Source organism: Sphaeramia orbicularis, unplaced genomic scaffold, assembly GCF_902148855.1.
Source record: "Sphaeramia orbicularis unplaced genomic scaffold, fSphaOr1.1, whole genome shotgun sequence".
Taxonomy (NCBI): domain Eukaryota; kingdom Metazoa; phylum Chordata; class Actinopteri; order Kurtiformes; family Apogonidae; genus Sphaeramia; species Sphaeramia orbicularis.
Window position 1 is genome coordinate 93,742 of NW_021941538.1, and position 24,843 is coordinate 118,584.

At 38.3% G+C, this 24,843-nt stretch overlaps 1 protein-coding gene across 1 annotated transcript in view; it reads right to left on the reverse strand.

The window, feature by feature from the left end:
- LOC115416059 (palmdelphin-like) overlaps positions 1-24,843 on the reverse strand; it is a 46,980-nt gene that overhangs the window by 16,810 nt on the left and 5,327 nt on the right. Inside the window, exons 2-4 of the mRNA XM_030129773.1 lie at positions 11,757-11,807; positions 6,208-6,288; positions 3,831-3,955 (exon numbers count right to left, since the gene is read on the reverse strand). Of these exons, the coding sequence (XP_029985633.1) occupies positions 3,831-3,955; positions 6,208-6,288; positions 11,757-11,801 (251 nt within the window). The 5' untranslated portion in view covers positions 11,802-11,807. The remainder of the gene's footprint in view (positions 1-3,830; positions 3,956-6,207; positions 6,289-11,756; positions 11,808-24,843) is intronic.

Genomic DNA, 24,843 nt, shown 5'->3' on the forward strand with positions numbered 1-24,843 from the left:
GTTAGATATAGAGAACATTCATTAGTGAACTGACACTAAAGTAGGTCTGGGCCTTTACGGGTTCATGAACACTGTTCATTGTTTGGGTTCAGATTCTTCATCTGATCATTTCAGATGGTCCATGCTGACTGTCTCATCAGTGTTGTGTCTCAGTGGTCTGGTTCTGGTTCTGGTTCAGTCCATGACTCCTGAGTCTATCGGACCTCTGGAATCTGTCAGCGCCGATCACAAGGTGAACCACAGCCTCTGTCAACAACCACGTTTTACATCAGATCTGTGTCCAGGATGGAACTGTGTTTCTGAGGCTGTGATGCTGAGGTTTTGTGCTGACAGGTGAACAGTCTGGTGTGTTTCTGGGACAGGGGGTCTACCTGGGGACAGGGGGTCTACCTACCAGCCTTTTCTCCTGACACCATACACAGACCCCCTGAACCACAGCAGGCCTACAGTCATGTCCATACCAGGACAAGGACCAGGATCCAAATGACCTTTGACCTCCTGAAGGAACGCTCTCACTGTCTTCACCACTTAAGGGTCAGCCCTTTGAGGTCATGTGACATCACTGTGGCCAGGACTGTCCTCCACAATGTGGTCTGAGGGAGGGAGGGAGAGAGGGAGGGAGCCCCCCCTCAAAAAAGTGCATCACACATGGACTGGGACAATCCTGCCATCATCCCTGATGACCACAGCGGTCAGCTGGTCAGGAACCAATATGTGTTCAATTATTTTAGTTCACGTGCATGATTTAAGTTAAATGTGTCCTGCTGGGGTAGAGGAATTTGTGGGGGGTTTTTAATTTTTTTTATTTGTTATTCAGTTTAAATTGATTTGGCCTGTTTTGATGTTTGTGTTACATACTGTGTATATACTGTGTGTTTACTGTATTTATACTGTGTGTATACTGTGTGTTTACTGTATTTATACTGTGTGTATACTGTGTGTTTACTGTATTTATACTGTGTGTATACTGTGTGTACTGTGTTGCAGGGAGGCTACTGCATCTATTCATTTGTCTGTTCATTAGTTACGTATGGATTTGTCTTGCATTTCTTTCAGTGTGCAGACATGTGGGCTGTATTCTACCTTTAAATGTGTATTTCTTCTTCTGTTCTCTCATATGTTCTGGTTCTGTTCTTTCTCTCTTGTACAGTCTGTGTGACTTCAGTTTTAAAGGAGCTCATGGTTTTACTTGCTTTGATTGATCCTTATTCATTAAAGGAACATCATGTTACTCTTTGTGTATTTATATTTATATGACATATATAGTCTGTGGGAAACTGTCAGTTACCTAAGTATTAATAATACAGAGACTGAAAGGGTCAATGTAATCAAATTCCTTGGAATAACTATACAAAAGAAGTGAAGATGTTGTAGTGCATGGAGGTGTGGGTGAAAACGGACAGAACTAATCCAAATCCAATCAACATTATTCAGAAAAGGCCAATAGCACTGATCAATACAGTGTCCTATAGGAAACACACTCATCAGTTTAGGATCAAACTAAAAGTTTTAAAGTTCGGTAACTTAGTCTACTTTAAAACAAAACAATTCATGTTGAAAATTTAAAACATCGGTTGCCTGTTCATATTCAGAGCTTGATTAAAATATGGGAAATTATTTCTAATTTCAGAGGAAGTCATGTGTTCAATAAACCTTCTGTTAGAACAAATCTGAACACATTTAGTCTGTGTTGGAGAAAATGTTGGGAACAAGTTCAATCCTGAGTTCAAAGACTGTCCAACACTATTTATGTTTAAAACTATGTTTAAATGTCATGAAAATATATGAATAATGTGAATGTTCATTTTTCCACTCAAACTATTGAATTGTTTAGTTTTTGGTTGTTTCTGTTGTTACTAAGCTAAAGGCATTGGTATCTATTTTATTTAATTTTGTTTGGCGATATGAATGGGGGGTCAGCAGAATGATCTTAGGCTTCAGCCTATTCCTTTACAGACTCTGGAGTTTTTAAACATTGAATCTGCATAAATGTCTAATGTTTGAAATGTCTGAATAAACACAATTGAACTGAACTGATCTAATGATTGAAAATCATCTAAAATCATCATTTATGTAAAATTATTGAAATTAATAATCACAAATGTTTAAATACTGACAGTGGGTCTAGTTACTGTGATTCCATTGTTTAATGGGCAGTGGAAGAACAATTGGTTTCCATTTGTGGAGACTGTTGACTGAGATGAGGGATGAGATAAAATACATCCTGGAACTTAGCCTGGTCTGGACCAGGCTAGCGCCACAGACTAAAATCTCCATGGTAACTTATATCAAAACATATCCTGCTTTCCCGAAACCGGATCATGGATAAGTTGAGCCAGGATAGCCAACATATCCTGGCTTAATCCCTTATCCTAGTTTTGTGAAACAGGCCCCAGGCTGGTTTGTTTTTGTGTGTCCAGGTTGGTTTGTTTTTGTGTGTCCAGGTTGGTTCCTACAGCTGACAGGGTTCCTACACATCTGAAATGTCTAAATTCCATACTTTCTCCAGACCCTAATTTCCAGACGTCTTGGTAAAATAATTCCATCCAGTCTTTATAATTTGGATTTATGAGCCAGTCGTCAGAGAATTTACATTGACCCGTTCTGAGTTCTGCCAATGATCATACGAGGCGTGTCAAAACTGTCCATCAAAGCAGCGGTGAAACTGGATGACACCTGGGCGGGGCTGAAAATGGGCTGGAGGAGGATAAGAGCAGAAGGCGGGGCATCCAACTTGTCAATCAATCCAAATGCTTTCTGGGAGGTGGAACCGACTATATGTGCTCTCACACAAACATTTGAGCTGCACTAACAAGAACCTTCAAAAAAACAGATGGACCCATGTGGGTTTTTTTAGATACTCATAATTTTATGTTTTAGAAAATAGAACAGTGGGAACAGTCTGGAAACAGGAATGTTTTGACAGACATTTGTTCCCATTTTCCATACTTTTCCATACTTTCCATACTTGCGTAGGAACCCTGAGTTGAGGAACAGTTCCATCTCCACATTAAATAGGACCAACATTTTGGGAGACAGTAGTCATTATTACCTCCGCCAAGGAGGTTATGTTTTTGCCAGGGTTTGTTTGTTTGTTTGTTTGTCTGTCCGTTAGTGTGGAACATAATTCAAAAAGTTATGGACAGATTTGGATGAAATTTTCAGGGTTTGTTGGAAATGGGATAAGGAAGAAATGATTAAATTTTGGTGGTGATCAGGGGTGGGGGGGCCCACGGGGGGGGGCCACTGATCAGCCTTGGCGGAGGTCTGTGCTCTCCGAGTGCTTCTAGTTTTGAATACAATAGCCTCATAAACACTGAAGCACAGAACCACACTGCATGATGGGAAATGAAGTTCAAAACAGGAATGACATATTTACTCCCACAGTCCCGACATATCGGTATTAACTAAAAATGTGTGTGTGTGTGTGTGTGAGTGAGTGAGTGAGTGAGTGAGTGAGTGAGTGAGTGAGTGAGTGAGAGAGAGAGAGAGAGAGAGAGAGAGAGAGAGAGAGAGAGAGAGAGAGAGAGAGAGAAACTAAATGAATCTGACAGCAATTCAAACTGAAGTGTAAAGCAAATGGTGAACGTTCAGTCCACAGTGACGTCTGAGGTCAGCATTAATGCCACGACTGTGACCTTTGACCTTAGTGTGTCATTAGTGTGTCCAGACACTAAGCTCTGGATAGAGTCTTATGTAATGAGTTGGATTAACTGTCTGTGCAGGTCTGTGTATGGGTCAGTTTACCTGTGTATGGGTCAGCTGGTCAGTTTACCTGTGTATGGGTCAGCTGGTCAGTTTACCTGTGTATGGTCAGTTGGTCAGTGTACCTGTGTATGTTGCTCCTCCTCTGCTCCTGCTCCTCCTCCTCCTTCCTCCTCAGTTCCTCCTGTTCCTCCTCCGTCTGCTGCTGACTCAGTCCGTCCATCAGCCACTGCTCCCTCAGGGCTTTCTTCTGTCCAACACAACAAACACACAACTGACAATACGCACATCTGCACACATCTGCACACTGACAATACGCACATCTGCACACTGAAAACCAGTTAGTCCACAGTAAATGTAGATAAACCACTTGGGAACGGTTCAACATACAGAAACACTCCTATTCAAAGTGTGTGTGTGGGTTTAGGTTAGAATGGGATCTTTCAGCTGAAGTGTTTTCCACTTAAATCCTCATATTAAAGAACATTTAAACCACAGTAATAAGGAAGACACTGCGTTCAGAAGTGAACACTGTCTTCAAGGCTCTGCTGTTTCTATTCTGCCCTCTGGTGGTCACATATGAGAACGCAGCTTATGCTTCACAATCACACTTTTTACTAGTATTATTTTGTATTTTACTGCACTTAACTTTCTGAAGAAGTTTCAGGTTGTTCATGTTATTCATATTTTTTAAAGGAGAGTCTGTAGATGTAATTTTACTTGTTCCAGTTATTATGTTTCTAGTTTGACCCATTTTAGATTATAGGCTCCGCCCACAGCAGGTCTAACACACAAGTCAGATTTATGGGTCAAATCTGATTGTTTTTGTGTAATAATAATAATAATAATAATAATAATAATAATAATAATAATAAATCACACTTGTATAGCACTTTTTTGGACCCTCAAAGATGCTTCACAATCAAAAGGGGTTCAAGAAAATGCCAGTTTGAACAGGTGAGTTTTGACTGGTGTGTTGGTTCATATTCTACATTAAATGCGACTTCTATCAGTTTTGAGTCTGAACTGAATGTGACCCTGAAGTGATCCACGTGCACTAAAGAGGTCCTGAAGTGACCCACATGGACTAAAGAGGTCCTGAAGTGACCCACATGCACTGAAGAGGTCCTGAAGTGACCCACATGCACTGAAGAGGTCCTGATGGAATACCAGACCACACAGACACAATGTGTTTACAGCAGGAAATCGGGTTTTCCTCCGCTCCGACCAACAACTGGGACGTTTGTCGCATTTCAATGATGTAAAGGTCAGATAAATGCGACCTGGACGTTCAGACTTCAGTCACATTGGAAAATATCAGATCTGGATCAGATTTAGGACCACATATGAAAGTGGTCTGGGTCAGACTTAGGACCACATATGAAAGAGGTCTGGGTCAGATTTAGGACCACATGTGAAAGTGGTCTGGGTCACATTTAGGACCATATATAAAAGTGGTCCGGTTCAGATTAGGGACCACATAAGAAAGTGGTCTGGTTCAGATTTAGGACCACATATGAAAGTGGTCTGGGTCAGATTTAGGACCACATATGAAAGTGGTCTGGGTCAGATTTAGGACCACATAGGAAAGTGGTCTGGGTAAGATTTAGGACCACATCTGAAAGTGTTCTGGGTCAGATTTAGGACCACATCTGAAAGTGTTCTGGGTCAGATTTAGGACCACATGTGAAAGTGGTCTGGGTCACATTTAGGACCATATATAAAAGTGGTCCGGTTCAGATTGGGGACCACATAAGAAAGTGGTCTGGTTCAGATTTAGGACCACATATGAAAGTGGTCTGGGTCAGATTTAGGACCACATATGAAAGTGGTCTGGGTCAGATTTAGGACCACATATGAAAGTGGTCTGGGTAAGATTTAGGACCACATATGAAAGTGGTCTGGGTCAGATTTAGGACCACATATGACAGTGGTCTGGGTCAGATCAGTGCTGTTCAGACTGTGTGTAACAGATCAGATCCAGGTCACATATGGACACATTTGGCTGCAGTGTGAACGGAGCCTTTGGCCCAATCCCATTTCACCCCTTGGCCCCTCCCCCTCCATTTGGCACAGTCACATGAAGATGAGTCGGAGGGGTGGTAGGGATAGGGGTAATGGGTAGGGGTAAGGGGGAGGGACCAAGGTGTGAATTGGGCTGGGGCCTTAGTGTCAGTATTTGTGAACTGCAGTCTGGTTTTTGCCTAGGGTTAGGGTTAAGGCTGGGGTTAGGGTTAGGGCTAAGGCTGGGGTTAGGGTTAGGGCTAAGGCTGGGGTTAGGGTTAGGGCTAAGGCTGGGGTTAGGGTTAGGGTTAGGGTTAGGGCTAAGGCTGGGGTTAGGGTTAAGGCTGGGGTTAGGGCCAGGGTCAGGGTCAGGGGTTAGGGTTGGGTCTGAAACAGGCTGTGTGGTTCAGTTCTCCTCTCTGGACCTGTCGAACCCTTCATTCGGTCCGGTGGAACCAGATCAGACTCGTTAGAACACACATCTGTTCCTGTCCGTACCTTTACGTACTGCAGTTTTAATTTCTCCTCCTCGATCTGCCTCCTTTTCTTGGCGATGTCCTCCTGGATCCTCCTTTTGTCCTGGGGGGGGCAGACAGACGACACACACTGTGACACGTGGACGTTGGACTGGATGGAAACTATTCCACCTGTCAGTTCAACCTTGGGCCCACAGACAGCTGCTCAGCTCCAGACAGAAATAGAGAAAAAACAACACAACCTTCAGCGCCTCACACCCCCACCCACCCACCCAACCTGCCTGTCTGCTGGGGGGGGGGGGTCACTGTTTCAACTACAACCCTGCAACTTTGTCCTCATGTAGAAAAAGTTTGTCTGCCGTGCATACATTCAGTCTGATCTGAAGTGGATCACAACCAGCAAAATAAGAACAGAATAAACTATAAATATGGACAAATATGAAGTTTTCTCTACATTTTAGAGTGAAAAAAATCTAATTACGTTCTGAAAACGGTTATATTTGCACACTATACTTTAAACTGGAAAAGCACTTGGAGTGCACAGACCTCTGCCAAGGCAGATCACCCCCCCCCCATCACCACCAAAATGTAATCATTTGTTCCTTGTGCCAGTATCAACCCTTCCTGTAATTTTTATCCAAATCCGTCCAGAACTTTTTCAGTTATGTTGCTAACTAACCAACAAACAAACAAACCCTGGTAAAAACATAACCTCCTTGGCAGAGGTAATAAATGTGAATAACATGAACAACCTGAAATTTATTAAGAAATATAAGTGTAATTTAACCAATATTCTGCCTCAATATATCATTTCCACATGTATATTATAACGTCCAGATCAAAGTGGATCTACAAAACACAAATCATTTAGTAATTTTGAGAAATATGAGAAACATCAAAACAACTAACAGAAAAAAAATAGCAAAAAACAACAAATATGAAAAAAAAAAAAAAAAAAAAAAGAACGGGAGCAAACATACAAAAAGGAGCAAAAATTTGAAAAAATGAACAAAATGAACAGAAATAAATTAAAACAAAATAACAAAGCCAAAATGATCAAATTAAGCAATAACAAGAACACAACTGAGCAAAATATAAAACATTAACAAAATTATGTTAAAACTGCTTTTATTTCAGACTGTTTGTTCAAGTTATTTATATTTTAAAGAATAGTTTATAAATGTAAACAGTTTTATGTCATTTTACACCAAAACAAAGTTAAACTGTAGAAGCTGTCAGTATTTCTAGGTGGTTCTTATTATTCTGTAGTTCTTGTCCTGGTTCTGATCCACTGTACTGGTCTGACTGTGGACCCTGAGCTAACAGGACTGGTCCTGTCGTCAGTGTCATGTTTGTGTTACACACATTCTTCCCACAGACCGGACAGGACCAGACTGGACCGGACCAGACTGGACTGGACCCGACCAGACCGGACCCGACTGTTCAGCAGGTGGTTTTCAGCCCACTGGCCGTCTGTTGCCCCCCCCAGGCGTGTGTGTGTGTGTGTGTGTGTGTGCTGATGACGGTGGGTCAGTGAGCTAAATGCAGCTGATGGATCCAGGATGAGTGTGTTAAGCCCCAGTGGAAGGGGATCTCCACTGACGTCCACTGGTATTTAGAGTATTTATAGACCTGAGTGTGTCTGCGGCACACTGGGTTTAATACAGCACACACACACACACACACACACACACACACACACACACACACACGGAACCGTCGGCATCAACACAGAGGCCAAGAAAACACCAACCACACATTAGCATAGCATTAGCCTCATATTTACAATTAACTCATAAATGTCCACCAGTGTGTGGACCCATCTAATTCAAGTGTTTGTTCTAACAGGCTCTGGGATCCAAAACAAGGACTAATGTCAGAATAGAGGTTGATATTATGGGATAGATATCAGTGCATTGGTTTGTTCGGGTTCAATTATTATGTGTTTCTAAAATGACTCACAGATGGTTTGGACTGAATTTAGATCAACATTGATTTTCTAGTTTCATCAATGACTATGACTTTAATCTTTAATTTCCCAACTACATTTTACACCAATATTAGCATTAACTTTACTACCTAGCCTCATACGTTATAAGCGTTCATTATGCTAACATGTTAGCATTAACTTTACTACATAGCCTCATACGTTATAAGCATTCATTATGCTAACATGTTAGCATTAATTTTACTACCTAGCCTCATACGTTATAAGCGTTCATTATGCTAACATGTTAGCATTAACTTTACGACCTAGCCTCATATGTTATAAGCATTCATTATGCTAACATGTTAGCATTAATTTTACTACCTAGCCTCATACGTTATAAGCGTTCATTATGCTAACATGTTAGCATTAACTTTACTACCTAGCCTCATATGTTGTAAGCGTTCATTATGCTAACATGGTAGCATTAACTTTACTACCTAGCCTCATACGTTGTAAACGTTCATTATCCTAACATGTTAGCATTAACTTTACTACCTAGCCTCATACGTTGTAAGCATTCATTATGCTAATATGTTAGCATTAACTTTATTACCTAGCCTCATACGTTGTAAGCGTTCATTATGCTAACATGTTAGCATTAACTTTACTACCTAGCCTCATACGTTGTAAGCGTTCATTATGCTAACATGTTAGCATTAACTTTATTACCTAGCCTCGTATGTTGTGAGCGTTCATTATGCTAACATGTTAGCATTAACTTTATTACCAAGCCTCATATGTTATGAGCATTCATTATGCTAACATGTTAGCATTAACTTTATTACCTAGCCTCATACATTGTGAGCGTTCTTTATGCTAACATATTAGCATTAGCATTATTACCTAGTGCCATATGTTGTGAGCATTCATTATGCTAACATGTTAGCATTAACTTTATTACCTAGTGTCATACCTTCTGAGCGTTCATTATGCTAACATGTTGGCATTAGCTTCATTACCTAGTGCCATACGTTGTGAGTGTTCATTATGCTAACATGTTAGCATTAGCTTTATTACCTAGTGCCATACGTTTTAGAGTTCAATATGCTAACATATTAGCATTAGCTTCATTACCTAGTGTCATACATTGTGTGCGTTCATTATGCTAACATATTAGCATTAGCTTTATTACCTAGTGTCATATGTTCTGAGCGTGATCTATCTATCCTTCTATTGTTCCATCTATCTATCTATCTATCTATCTATCTATCTATCTATCTATCTATCTATCTATCTATCTATCTATCTATCTATCTATCTATCTATCTATCTATCTATCTATCTATCTATCCATCTATTGTTCAATCATTCTATCATTCTATCCTTCTATCCTATTGTTCTATCCTTCTATCATTCTCTCTCCAGTCAGCTTTTTCCTGTTCTTCTTTCATCATACTTTGGACTGAATCAGTCTAATCATCCTCCATCTCCTCACCCTTCATGTCTGTTGTGTTATTATCCTTCTCCCACAGGAGGAAGTGGAGATGCACGCACACACACACACACACACACACACACACACACACACACACACACACACAGATCTGCTGTATTCTGTGTGCTGCAGCTCTTCCATCCTGCATCTATACACCCACACTACTGTTATTTTAGGTCTGTTTGGAAACCACTGCTGTTCTGATACTGCGGCACCATGAAGTCTGTAAAGACTAAGACTAAGACTACAGACTGAAGACCAAGACTAAAGACTGAAGACTAAAGACTGAAGACTAAAGACTGAAGACTGAAGACTAAGACTAAAGGCTTAAGACGAAAAACTAAAGACTGAAGAGTAAAGACTGAAGACTAAGACTAAAGACTGAAGACTAAGACTAAAGACTGAAGACTAAGACTAAAAGACTGAAGAGTAAAGACTGAAAACTAAGACTGAAGACTAAAGACTAAAGACTGAAGACGAAAGACTAAAGACTGAAGAGTAAAAACTGAAGACTAAGACGGAAGATGAAAGACTGAAGACGAAAGACTAAAGACAAAAAACTAAAGACTGAAGAGTAAAGACTGAAGACTAAGACTAAAGACTGAAGACGAAAGACTAAAGAGTAAAGACTGAAGACGAAAGACTAAAGAGTAAAGACTAAACCATAAAGACTAAACCCCAAATACTGAGGACTAAAGACTAAACAAAAAAGTCTAAACCATAAAGATTTAACACTGAAGAGTAAAGACTAAACAAAAAAGTCTAAACCATAAAGACTAAACATGAAACACTAAACCCAACCTCTGCACCAGTTCAAACAGAACTAAAGTCTATGTAGAAAAAACCTCTTGCATCGTAAACTGTGAGAAAATTTACATTAAAATTTACAGAAAGTTTGATACCTCGTAATTACAGATGAATTTTCATGTCAGTTTAAGTGAGATTACATCCAAACCTAGGACTATTTTATTTTTATTTTATGTTGTTTTATTTTTATTTTATTTTTACTTTAATTTAATTCTTATTTTATTTCAATGTTTGACTGTATTTTTTATTTTCCTAAAATCAGCACAGGAACATACCACTGGGTTTCCTCCGGAGCGTTACCTGGACTGCATCATATCACATTTGTTTTTTTTTCATTTCACATGTTGTCGTCGCTCCTGTACAGTATTTCTCTGCAGCTCATCATACTGGTGGTGTGTGTTAGTGTTTACATCTGTTATGGACTGGATTTATTTATTTATGAGTCGTTTGTACTAATTCAGTGAATGTCACAGTAACACACAGGTAATTCTGGGCTAAATCTGCTGGTTTTGGTCCAGTTCTGTCACATACTGTATGTTCATTCTGGAACCTGAACTGTGGACTGGTACTGTTTGAAACAGAGGCCCAAGAACTGACTGAAGAAAGGAACCGTGAAAAGTCCAAAAACCCAGTGAAAGACCACCACAACAGAATATTAACCCTTAAAGACCCAAATGTCCTCCTTAAATCCTCCCAGAACCACCTTAAAGACCCAAATGTCCTCCTTAAATCCTCCCAGAAACACCCTGAAGACCCAAACGTCCTTAAATCCTCCCAGAACCACCTTAAAGACCCAAACGTCTTCCTTAAACCCTCCCAGAACCACCTTAAAGACCCAAATGTCCTCCTTAAATCCTCCCAGAACCACCCTGAAGACCCAAACGTCCTTAAATCCTCCCAGAACCACCTTAAAGACCCAAACGTCCTCCTTAAATCCTCCCAGAACCACCTTAAAGACCCAAACGTCCTCCTTAAATCCTCCCAGAACCACCATGCAGACCCAAACATCTTCCTTTAATCCTCCCAGAACCACCTTAAAGACACAAATGTCCTCCTTAAATCCTCCCGGAACCACCTTAAAGACCCAAATGTCCTCCTTAAATCCTCCCAGAACCACCTTAAAGACTCAAACGTCCTCCTTAAATCCTCCCAGAACCACCTTAAAGACCCAAACGTCCTCCTTAAATCCTCCCAGAACCACCATGCAGACCCAAACATCTTCCTTTAATCCTCCCAGAACCACCTTAAAGACACAAATGTCCTCCTTAAATCCTCCCGGAACCACCTTAAAGACCCAAACGTCCTCCTTAAGTCCTCCCAGAACTGTGCGGACCCTTACCGTGATGGCCTGGAGTCGCTCCTTCAGCAGGTTCTCCTCCTCCATCGTAACCTGAGGACACAGAACCACAGACTATCACACAGGATGCAAATGACTGGACAGAACCCACAACCAGAACCAGAACATGGACACACAACGGTCTAGAACAGGGCGGTCAAAATTCACTTTGGTTCAGGAGCCACATTTAGCCCAATCTGATCCCAAACGGGCCGGACCAGTAAAATAATGACATAACCTACAAATAATGACAACTCCAAGTTTTTCTTTTTTTTAAGTCCTAAAAAAAACAAAAAAACATTAAATTATGAAAATATTTACATTTTACCGAAAAATTTGAATAACTGGAAAAAACTGAACTTTCATTAGAAAAATGCAATTCTAACAATATTCTACCTCAACTTATCATTTATACAAGTACATTTACACGCAATGTTACACAAACATGTGGTGACAGGCAGAATATTGTTAAAATTTTGGAGTTTGGAACTAAAATAAGAACAATTACAACAATATTACATCTCAACTTACAAAGGATCTTTAATGCACAAAACATTCAGTACCAGACAGAATTTTGTTAAAATTGCACATTTCAGGTTGTTCATATTTGTTTTTATTGATGTATTTACTTGTATTTTATTGTGAAAGGGCAGTTTGTAAATGTAAATATTTTCATAGTGTAGCCTACTGTTATTTTTTTTCACTTTTCACAATTTTTCCCACATAATTTTTGTAGAAGAAAATTTGTAATTGTCATTATTTATAGGTTATTCTGTTATTATTTGACCTAAGATCACATTGGTCTGTAATAGGGACGGAACCATATGAAAATGTCATATCACGGTTATTGTGACCAAAATTATCACGGTTATCATTATTATCGCGGTATTGTTGAAATTGTGCTCAAAATGTTCAAAAAGTACTGATACACTGAAATAATTTAACCAAGTTGTACTTTGAATAAATAAATAAACAAATAAAATAATCGTCCCAATGTCCCTTCTGTGTCAGAAACATTCAAATATTAACCCTTAGTGGTCTGAGTCTATTTTGTCCGTTTTTCAGTCCTTTTGATTTGGCCTTTATATACTATATAAACAAATGTTTACTATACCCATGTTTGGGATCTGTTTTTTCAGCACAACTTCGTCTAGGTCATCTGTCTATTATTTTTTCACTTTAACCTACTATAAAAACATAAAAGGACAAAAAACACAAAAAATATATAAAATCCAATTTGAAAACTGTATATAATTTATTGCATAAATAATACACAGATGCTTAACGAACCTTTTCACAGACTTTAAAAGTGAATATCGGTTCCAAATATTCAGTATAGAAAATTAAAATTGTAATGAATTAAACCTCTACTCAAATATTTGACATAAAAGCAGATCTTTACATAGGGTTTTTTCCCCTAAAAGTGCGGTAATCATACACAGTTATTATGAGAATTACAATTTAAACGGTAATACTAACCATCTGCGATTTTACCACCATTTATCGTTATAGCAGTAATCGTTACATCCCTAGTCTGTATGTGGAACCTGAACTCATGTTTGCCCTTTCATCCCATGGGCTGGACTGGAACCTTTGGCAGGCCGCACACCCCTGATCTACAACAACTACAATGGATCAACACATGGAAAACACAGGAAACAGATATTTATATAAACTCATACAGCTTCACTATCAACATTTACAGTTGTTTTTCATAATTAATATGATTAAAAGTTCAAGTCTGCTTTTTATTTTTTACTATGACTCACTGTTTGAAGCATTTATTCCATATAATAAAGATAATATATGGACAGATACTGAAAGTTGAGTTCAGTAAATTAAATATAAATGACATTCTCTGACACTTTTATTTCAAAAACCTCATAAATAAATCTAGACCTGTTATATTGGTGGTTCTTAAAGGGTTAATCCCTGGTATTTCATCTGTAAAAGTGTAAACAATGATGGCCACAGTAGTTTTTCATAATAAATATGATCAAATATCATGTGATTTTTAGTTTTGACTATAACACAGTTTTAAGCATTTACTGCATATGGCTTTAAAAACCATTGAGATGTTTGAATGCATAATTTATTCTGTTTTATTTGGTGTTGGTTTATTGTCATTGCTTTTATTGTTTTAATTGTACAGTTTTTTTATGTTTTTAATCTATTCTTTTGTTTTATTCTTTTATTTAGGTTTTATATATTCTTCTGTACAGCACTTTGGTTGGTTTAAAGTACTTTACAAATAAAGTTGGATTAAATAACAATGATAATTAATGGACAAATATTCAAAATTAAGTTCTTCCTGGAAAAATGTGCAAAATAATTGAGGAAAAAAGACATTTTCTGACACTTTTATTGTAAAAACTCCAGATCATAAACAAATCTGGGCCTGTTCTAATGCTGGTCCTTAAAGGGTTCATGATCAGGTTGGTTTTTGGAACTGTTGGCCTCAGGAGCTTTGCCTTTGCAGATCCATCCTTGGCCCAGGAACCGAGGCCAGATGGACTTCCATGTCTGTACCCATAATGCACTTCTGCCAAGTCATTTGACTTGATCCAGGTGGGAACGTCCAGTCTGAAAGAACGGCCTCCACATTTCCTCTGGACCACCATCACATCAAAACATTTACTGAGTGAGTCTATTTTAGTCAGGCAGGAGGTGGACAGAGGGGGTGGGGTGAATGTGAGAGGGGGGTGGGATTAATCTCCTTTTTGAACAGTACATATTCAATTTATTTTATTACTAGTGTAAATGGCAATCACTATTTTGTCTGGATCATCTTTATTTATTGATGTATTTGCTGTGTAGGGCTGTGTATCGGCAAGAATCAGGCGATACAAATCACAATATTAGGATCACGATATGATATATCTCGATATATCATGATACTGTTAAAAAGGCAATTTTTTGTTTGTTTCTTTCTTTTTAAATGATTATTTCCTTGAAGAATTGAATTCCAGCAGAAATCTGCACAAATACTAAACACATTTGTATTTGATCCCAACAGGATCTAATGTTCTATCACCAAATGTTCCAACTGTGTTCAAACTGAAATTCTGTTTTCCAGACATTCCAGTTTCAGATCCTGTTTAAATGTTCAGATTCTATTAGTTCACAACTAACATCAGAACAGGATTTGAGTTCAATCCCAACAAAGGAACCAACATTATTGAATAAAAAAGTGTTAAAGAATAATAAATAAAACAGAAACTTAAAAAAAATAAAAAAATAAAAAAACTAAAGTGAGCCTCCGCAATATCTGCATTTGAATAAATACCTAAAAATATCCATATAGTATTGTGAAATGAAATTTCCTGATGTATTGCAGAACCGATATTTTCTTACAGCCCTAGTTATAAAAGCACTTTAAGAACTCTACAGCTGGTCAAAGTGCTGTACATGAATCATAAAACAAGAAAATAAACAGGTGAAAACAAGGAAAACTCAGGGTGCAAAGGAGACTAAGACCTACTAAATACAACCATCATAAAAACAAAACAAATTCAAATCCGGTAAAAACAGCATAAGAAATATATTAAAAAAACAACAACAAAGAAATCAAAAACATCTCACTAATTGATTAAAAGCTAACATATCCAGCCACTTCCTGGATATGTAGTTTTCTATTCATTTTGTATTATCTTTGGATGTATTTTGGTTGGTTTGTTTGACTTTACACCAGGGCTGTCAAACCTGCGTCCCCCCAAAGGTTCCAGTCCCACCCCTGGGATGAATTTCCAAAGTGTCTAAATTCCACAGTCCAGGCTGTGGAACTCATGTTAGTGTGGGTTCCACATCCAGACCAATCTGATCTACAGTCCAATAATAACAGCAGAAGAACCCACACAAAAGAATGACTGCAGATTTACTACTGGGTTTGATGGAAAAAATAATATTACATTATGTCTGTAAATAATGACAACTGCAAATGTTTGTCTTTGTTTTAGCGCAAAAAATGACATTAAATTGTGAAAATCTTTCCATTTCCAAACTCTCCTGTACCAATGAAATGTGACTAACCTGAACAAATGTGTCCAACCTGAAATGTCTGTATTAAATTCAGTCCAGTTTAAACTCTTTTCTTCCTGTTCCTCAGTGTTTAGTGTCTTTGGAGATCTGATCCAGAATGCACATGGACTAATGACAAGTGGAGGAAGAAGACTGAGAAAATTACACTGATTTTACTGAAGAAATTTCATTTTTTTCAGGTTATTCACATCTTTTTTGTTTGGATAGTTTATAAAAGTTAGTATTTTCAGAATTTAATGTTGGTTTTTTGCACTAAAACAAAGACATAAATTGTCAGTTGTCATTATTTTTCGGTTGTTCTGTTCTTGTTTGACTGGTTGGGTCCACTGCAGATCAGATCGGACAGAATGTGGAACCTGAAAGAACAGGAGTTTAGAACCCTGGTTTACACGGTATAATTTCATAGTTCTTGTGTAACTCTAACCATTAAGGCTATTATTATTTAGGAGGAAGAATATATGAGATTTTCTTCATCCTGCTCCTTTTCTATCATGGGTGTGTACATGTTTGATCGCCTGATGATTATTGAATGTCTGCTGATGAAATGCACGTGAACGAAATTAAATGAAAACCAGTGTTCAGAACTCACAGCTCCTCCTTCACCCTGAACGCTGTGCATGTGTGGATCCACTGTTTCTGTTTAAATCCAACAGTTTCCAGGTTGTTCCATACAGCAGAAATAGTTGAATCTGGTCCCAGTCATGTGTCTGTCCAATTAGATTCAATTCACATCAATATTAGTTGAGTTCTAATTTTAAATGTGTGGGAAATGGGATTTTCAGTGTTCAGTGTAAATGTCCACAGAGTCCACATTCCACAGTGGATGTGGACAATTTAGTTCCACATACAAGAGATTGTTCTAAGCTACAGGTGGATCCAACTGGAGGAGAATCAGAGTCGTTTGGAATTTGGGATGAATCTTGGAAAATGTCTCAATGATGACAGATGGAAAACTGTAGATGTTGTGACCTTGAACTTTGTCCTACTGGGACCAAAATGGACTGGGTTGGTCCCAGGGCCTAGGCCTATCTGTGGGGAAGATCTGGGAAAGATGGGTGGAAGAGTTTTACACTAAAGATGAGAACAAACACACAAACAAACAAACAAACACACACAGTAGGGATGCACAGATATCAATACAAGTATCAGCTCCGATACTCAGTGTGTGTACTCATACTCGTACTCGTAAAAGTAATCTGATACACTGCACCGATCCCACTTCTGTCTGACATTCCCAGTTCAGTGCAGCAGGTACGAGGAGGAAGAATAATGTGTGTGAGTGTGAAGAGTGTGGAGATTGAACCAAATAAATGAGGGTGATCAAAGTAAGGCTGACTGACAGTACCGTTCAGACACAGACAGATACAGACGCAGCCTTCTGTCTGTAATCTGACTACATTCCATCTGTTTTCCAGCTGATGGAGGATGAGTACCCAGACAGAGAATACCAGCGGGAGTACGGAGCGGTGCGGACCACCACCAGTGGAAGTGAAAACCAAACCTGTCACTCATTTGTCTTTTCTCTTCCTGCTGAAGCTAAACTTTTAAACCTTACAGAGAAAACGCTGTAACATTAGTATCACAGTAGTGTTCCCTCTGTCGTCTACAGGTTTGGTATTACTGACTTTCTTCTTCTTCTTCATTAAACTTTCCTCTTCTTTGTGGTATTTGTCCAGTATGGTTAATTCAGAGCGGCGCCCCCTGGTGGATTAATTGCCAAACGCTCATTCCAACACATTAAATGTCAGTAGCAGCACTTTGTTCCAGTCAGACTAATGACAACGACAATAAAGCACATTTACAAAAGGAACTAACAACTGGAATGGGATTATTAAGGACTAGGATCAGTACTCGGTATCTGCAAGTACTCAAATGGAAGTACTCGTACTCAGTCTGGAAAAAAGTGGTATCGGTGCATCCCTAACACAAAGCAAAGTGATCACAAGACCTCCTGGTGGAGGTCATGACTGTGCTCCAGATCCTTTCGGCGTGAATGTGGATCCTGAACTAATATGAGTGTGTCATTCCAGCTGCAGTCGATGTGAACACTGATTTATTCCTGTCCGTTATGACGCCGAGTACCAACAGAGATGTGTTAGATTCCCTACAGACACTGGAGCTGTTCAATCATCCATATGACAACTGAGAGACACACACACACACACACACACACACACAGTCTGTCCGTTCACCCTATAGTCAATATCAGACGCCCATGATTAAACACACCTCATTACACTGATAATTAAATACCGACCTCTGACCTCTAAACGACCTGAAGGAGCTGAATCCTGCTCATGAACTGCTGACAGGTTTGGACTAAATAAAGCACTAGAATGGAACATCAATCAGACATTTAGGATGTTGAACATCAACTGTGAACTGGAACACACTGAACAACAACAAGGATTGGAATTTGGGCCCAGTAGGTTTAGTTTTGGGCTTTTTCTTTTTTAAATAAATCAGTCCAGCTGCTTTTTGACACCTGTTTAACTCCATAAAGCAGTTCCACGACCAAAAAAAAGAATAAAATAAGCAACAAAATGAGCAAAAACAGCCAAAGTGATCAATGAAATGAACAGAAATCCAAAATAAACCAACAAAACAGTAAGTAACAGGAACAAAATAAGACACAAACTGAACAAAACTGAAGAAAAAATAAAAAACTAAATTTAGAAAAATAAAATAAGTAAATAAATGAACAAAAATGAAGAAAATATTTATAAATTAATAAATGACATGGAAAAAATGTATAAAAAAATGAACTAAATGAAGTAAAAAACACACAAAAAAAAAATCCGACAGAGAATCAGACAAGTAACCAGTATTGTAATTTGGTCCCAGTAGTTTTAGTTCTTTTTTTTCTAAATCAGCTCTTTCTAAATCTGCTTTTTGACACCTGTTTAACTCCATACAGCAGTTCCACAGTTACAACTCAGTAAAAACACATTAAAAAAAATAAAGGAAAATCACCACAACCCTGGAAACAACAGGAAAAACAAAACAAAAAAAACAAAAGAAAAACGGTGTTTAAAAAAAAAACAAAAAGCCCAGAGTGTCTGTTTGGTCTCACTCACTGCTCTGTGTTTGATGCCACCAGTCCACAGGGGGCGGGGCTTGAACTGAGCATGCTCAGATGTCTATGAAAAGGGCAAGATCTATTCTATCAACATGACTGGTAATGTAACTATTGAAAAAATGGTTGAAGTTATATGAATACTTAAAATAAATCACTCAGAACGTGTCATTGCTGATAAATCAGGAGTAAAAGGTTAAAGGGTTAAAGGGTTAAGTGGTGGTTCTTGCCTTAATACTGGTTGTAGTGACAGTAACAGGATCTTGTGCTTGTGTCTGTTAAATGTCACTGTGGATATATTCACCTCAGTGTGTCAGAGGAGACGAGTGAACAAACTAAATGTGTTCACATTCACCAGTGTTTTATAAAACATAAAAAAAAAACTGTCTTTGTGCTTGTGACGCATGTGTGTGTGGTAATACTACTAATACTACCAATACCACTACCATTAATAATACTACTACTAGTACAGTACAATGGTGTATTAGTGCCACATAAGAAAATAATAAACACTTGTTAGTACGAGAATAAAGTTGGAAAATATCCAGATTAAACCTGTATTTTTTTCTTTCTCTCTTTTTAAGCTTTTTATGTGAACAGTACTTGAAGAACGGACAATGAGAACTATGTTAATTAAGCATAAACTACTGTTATTCTCAAAGGCAGAGTATATGAAAAAAAAGGGAACATGAATTAGAGACGGTGTTGAGCAAAGGAAGCTGAACATGTTATACATTTACTAAATGTTTGTTGGATGTGTGTAAAAAAATCTGTGGAAAAAAAACCTTTAATTTTATGAGAATAAAATCGAGTACAAAAAGAGTCATAATTTTAAACGAATGAATATAGCACCTAGGGATGTAATGATTACCGGTATAACGATAAACGGCGCTAAAATTGCAGATGGTTAGTATTAGCGTTTAAATTCTAATTCTCATGATAACCGTGTTTGATTACTGCACTTTTTTTATGGGAAAAAACCTATGTAAAGATCTGCTTTTACGTCAAAAATTTGAGTATAGTTTTAATTTATTCCAATTTTAATTTTCTGTACCTAATATTTGGAACCAATATTCACTTTTAAAGTCTATGAAAAGGTTCGTTAAACATCTGTGTGTTATTTATGCAATAAATTATACACATTTTTCAAATCGGATTTTATATTTTTTGTTTTTTCTGTCATTTTGTGTTTTTATAGTAGGTTAAAGTGAAAAAATAATAGACAGATGATATAGATGAAGCTGTGCTGAAAAAACAGATCCAAACATGGGTATAGTAAACATTTGTTTATATAGTATATAAAGGCAAAACCAAAAGGACTGAAAAACAGACAGAATAGACTCAGACCACTAAGGGTTAATATTGGAATGTTTCTGACACAGAAGGGACATTGTACCAATTATTTTATTTGTTTTTTTTGTGTATCAGTACTTTTTTAAAATTTTGGGCACAATTTCAACAAAACCATGATAATAATGATAACCGTGATAATTTTGGTCACGATAACCATGATATGAATTTTTTTATATGGTTACATCCCTCATGTCTATATGTGTGTGTCAAATAAAAAATCTGTTAAAAAAAACCAAAAAAAAAATGTAATTTTTTGAGAATAAAGTCGAATACAAAAAGAGTCATAATTTTAAAAGAATGAATATAGCACCAACATCTGGACCAGGAAAAACCGATGGAGTATCAAACCACTGGATCTGTCATCCAATCAGGCCTCACACCGCATTTTATATTGAACTGTATTTGAGAATATTGAAGTAAAAGCTTTTTTTTTTCAATAATTGAATTCCGATTATGAAACTCTAAGTGTAAAACAATTTAATTTAATTATAAAAAAATGTAAATTACGAAATACAATGCTTAAAAAAAAAATAAAAATTTTTGTTAAATCCAAGTATTCGGTAAATTTTGGCCCAGATGTCCTTCAGTACCCGTCCTGGTACCTGTGAGTCCAGGTTCCAGTCCTGTCTGTCTGTGGTCCAATAACCTGTGGTGTCCCAGTGTCCTGACCCTGACACCCTGTCATTCAGCCAAGTTCCTCCCACTTTCTAATCCAAGCCCCTCCCACTTTCTAATCCCTGCTCCTCCTTCCTTAATTGGACTTTTGACAGATTAACGGCACAAACACAAACAGCAGATGTCTGCAGTCTGGCGCTGTAGGTCATGTGATCATTACTGTGGTACTAATATGGGTTCAGTCTGTCAGCTGAGGTCATGTGATCATCACTGTATGGTACTAATATGGGTTCAGTCTGTCAGATGAGGTCATATGATCATTACTGAGGTACTAATATGGGTTCAGTCTGTCAGCTGAGGTCATGTGATCATCACTGTATGGTACTAATATGGGTTCAGTCTGTCAGCTGAGGTCATGTGATCATCACTGTATGGTACTAATATGGGTTCAGTCTGTCAGATGAGGTCATATGATCATTACTGAGGTACTAATATGGGTTCAGTCTGTCAGCTGAGGTCATGTGATCATTACTGAGGTACTAATATGGGTTCAGTCTGTCAGCTGAGGTCATGTGATCATCACTGTATGGTACTAATATGGGTTCAGTCTGTCAGCTGAGGTCATGTGATCATCACTGTATGGTACTAATATGGGTTCAGTCTGTCAGATGAGGTCATATGATCATTACTGAGGTACTAATATGGGTTCAGTCTGTCAGCTGAGGTCATGTGATCATTACTGAGGTACTAATATGGGTTCAGTCTGTCAGATGAGGTCATATGATCATTACTGAGGTACTAATATGGGTTCAGTCTGTCAGCTGAGGTCATGTGATCATCACTGTATGGTACTAATATGGGTTCAGTCTGTCAGCTGAGGTCATGTGATCATCACTGTATGGTACTAATATGGGTTCAGTCTGTCAGATGAGGTCATATGATCATTACTGAGGTACTAATATGGGTTCAGTCTGTCAGCTGAGGTCATGTGATCATTACTGAGGTACTAATATGGGTTCAGTCTGTCAGCTGAGGTCATGTGATCATTACTGAGGTACTAATATGGGTTCAGTTTGACATGTATTTGATCCTATTTGTCATTTATTATCGTTTCCTAATGGTTTCATGTGATGTCTGTCAGTAGTTTTATTCGTCCTCAGTTGTTAAACCTACGACTAAACGTAAACCTGTCGACAGAACTAAAGTCCAATGCGATGTCATGAATTGCGTACAGATAACACGCCACTTTTAATTGGTGTGTTATCTGTACATATTATAAGCTTTCTGTGTGTATGTTCACACCACGTAAAATACAACACGATTAGCGAGATTAGAGGTTAGGGTTAGGGGTTAGCATGATTAGTGGTTAGTGTGATTAGCGGATAGGGTTAGGGGTTAGGGGTAAGGGTTAGGGTTAGCTGTTAGCATGATTAACAGTTATTGTGATTAGCGGTTAGGGGTTAACGTGATTAGCGGTTAGTGTAATTAGCGGATAGGGTTAGGGGTTAGCGTGATTAGCGGTTAGTGTTAGGGGTTAGCATGATTAGCGGTTAGTGTGATTCGCAGATAGGGTTAGGGGTTAGGGTTAGCGGTAAAGGTTAGGGTTAGCTGTTAGTGTGATTAACAGTTAGGGTTAGGGGTTAGGGTTAGCATAATTAGTGGTTGGTGTGATTAGCGGTTAGGGTTAGCGTGAGTAGCAGTTAGTGTGATTAGCGGATAGTGTAATTAGCGGTTAGTGTGATTAGTGGTTAGGGTTAGCATGATTAGTGGTTAGTGTGATTAGTGGTTAGCGTTTACAGATAAGTAAACCCTAGATCTTGGCATACATTGACACACAATCAAATGGCATCGAAGAACATGCGACAGGATGAAATTGCGCACACATAGGACGCCAAATGAAATAAGAACTGGTGTGGCATACAACACGACTTTCTGAGCTCAGTCTGATGAAGTCTGTCCTTTCAGTGGTCGACCCCACGACTGAAAAACACACCTGACACTAACATACATCAGGGCTCAAAATTAACTTTTTGACCTAGGAGCACTGTGCTCCTAACCCTAAAAAGTTAGGAGCACAGGCTAAAATCTAGGCGCACCACTATTATATAAAAAATTTGGAGAACAAGCAAAACTCTTGGCCATACCAAGTAATATTCCTATATGTATTTAAGCAATGTTAACAACCTAGAATAAAGTATTTGAATAGAGTATGAAAGAAAAAGCTTACATTGACACAGGTGCAAAACAATTGTCAGTGTGTGGTATATACTTTAGTTGGTTCTTGGAGAAGAAAGACGAATCACACCATTATTTGCAACAACCAACTTTTGAGGAAGAAACTTTTGACGAATCATGTACACGTCTGGATACCGCTTGTTGTTTATTCATTAGCCCCTCGATTCGCTGGTTACGGTCAGCTGATCGTGTAGCAAGTTGATTCGCGCAACATGATCATCTGACTTGCAGGATACATTACGTCATGGGAAAATACTTGGAACAACGCCAGCGCTACTACCGGGTTTGGCGGGAGATTGTTTCAAACGTCGGTGGAGTTATTTGATCCCTTTGTTTATGCCGCCTGCGCACGCGAGGGGGCGGGGACTAGATTTTCCGCTTCAGTCAGCGGGGCGTGGAGCTTGTTTATCTTCAGCTGACGAGTTACTTCTGCAGCCATTATTCTAGGCACACGTATTAATTTCGCTCATTTTTTTATTGGCGCACCGCGCGATCGTAATCTCAAAAACAGTCGCACTACCGAAATTCTCAGGCACATGCGACCGTAATTCAGTCGCAGTCACGAGCCCTGTACATACAGTAGAAACACACCTGACACTAACATACGTACAGCAGAAACACACCTGACACTAACATACGTACAGCAGAAACACACCTGACACTAACATATGTAACATACGTACAGTAGAAACACACCTGACACTAACATACGTACAGTAGAAACACACCTGACACTAACATACGTACAGTAGAAACACACCTGACACTAACATATGTAACATACGTACAGTAGAAACACAACTGACACTAACATACGTACAGTAGAAACACACCTGACACTAACATACGTACAGTAGAAACACACCAGCACTCATTGCTTTCTGTCCAATAGAAGAACAGTACAGCGCGAACTTTGTTTGGAACTACTGATTCTTACATGAACCATGTGATCACCGCAGCAGCGACATCAGAGCATGTGGTAACTCTCTCTCTCCCTGGCTCTGGCTAGGTCCAAAGTGCTGGGTGGTGGAAGTCTCAGACGTCCAACTCTAACGTCCATCCAAGCCGGAGGTCGTAGACGGAACCCCCCCCCCATGACGTCAGCACAACAACAATGGTGGCACAGAAAAACACACTTTGAATGTAAAACTTCAACGAATTATTAAGGAACTATTATTGTCTACATATGTTAACGTGTGTGTGTGAATTTTTATTTTATGCTAATTTTAATGTAACATTTTAATATCATTAATGTCTCTTATTCTGTGAATGCATTTTAAAAATCACATTTTATCGCTGATGATTTTAATGTCTTTTTTTGCCTTTTTATTTTAATGCAATTTCAATGTCTTGCTTTTATTTTTTCTTGTTTTTTTATTTTCGTTTGTGAAGCACTTTGACTTCCCCAGTGTTATTTAAATAAACCTGCCTTACCTTCATGCCCTGAAAAAATGAAATAATGGATTCTTTATCGTACATTGAAATTGTGTTTAAAACGTGTGTATCAGATTTGGTACTGCAGGTATAGAAGGTACTTTATAAAAACAAAAAAAAAACACCCAATGTATCATAAACAAAATGATAGGGCAAAATGTTTAGTTTGGATTTTGTTCAAATGTATAATAAACATGCCATTTCCTTCCAACTTTAAATATATCCTGTTGTGCTAGTCTGACATACGCAGAATGTTTCCAGAACTTTATTTAATGTGGATTTTAACAAAATAATAGTAATACAAAATAATAATAATAATAATAATAAAAAAAACAAACC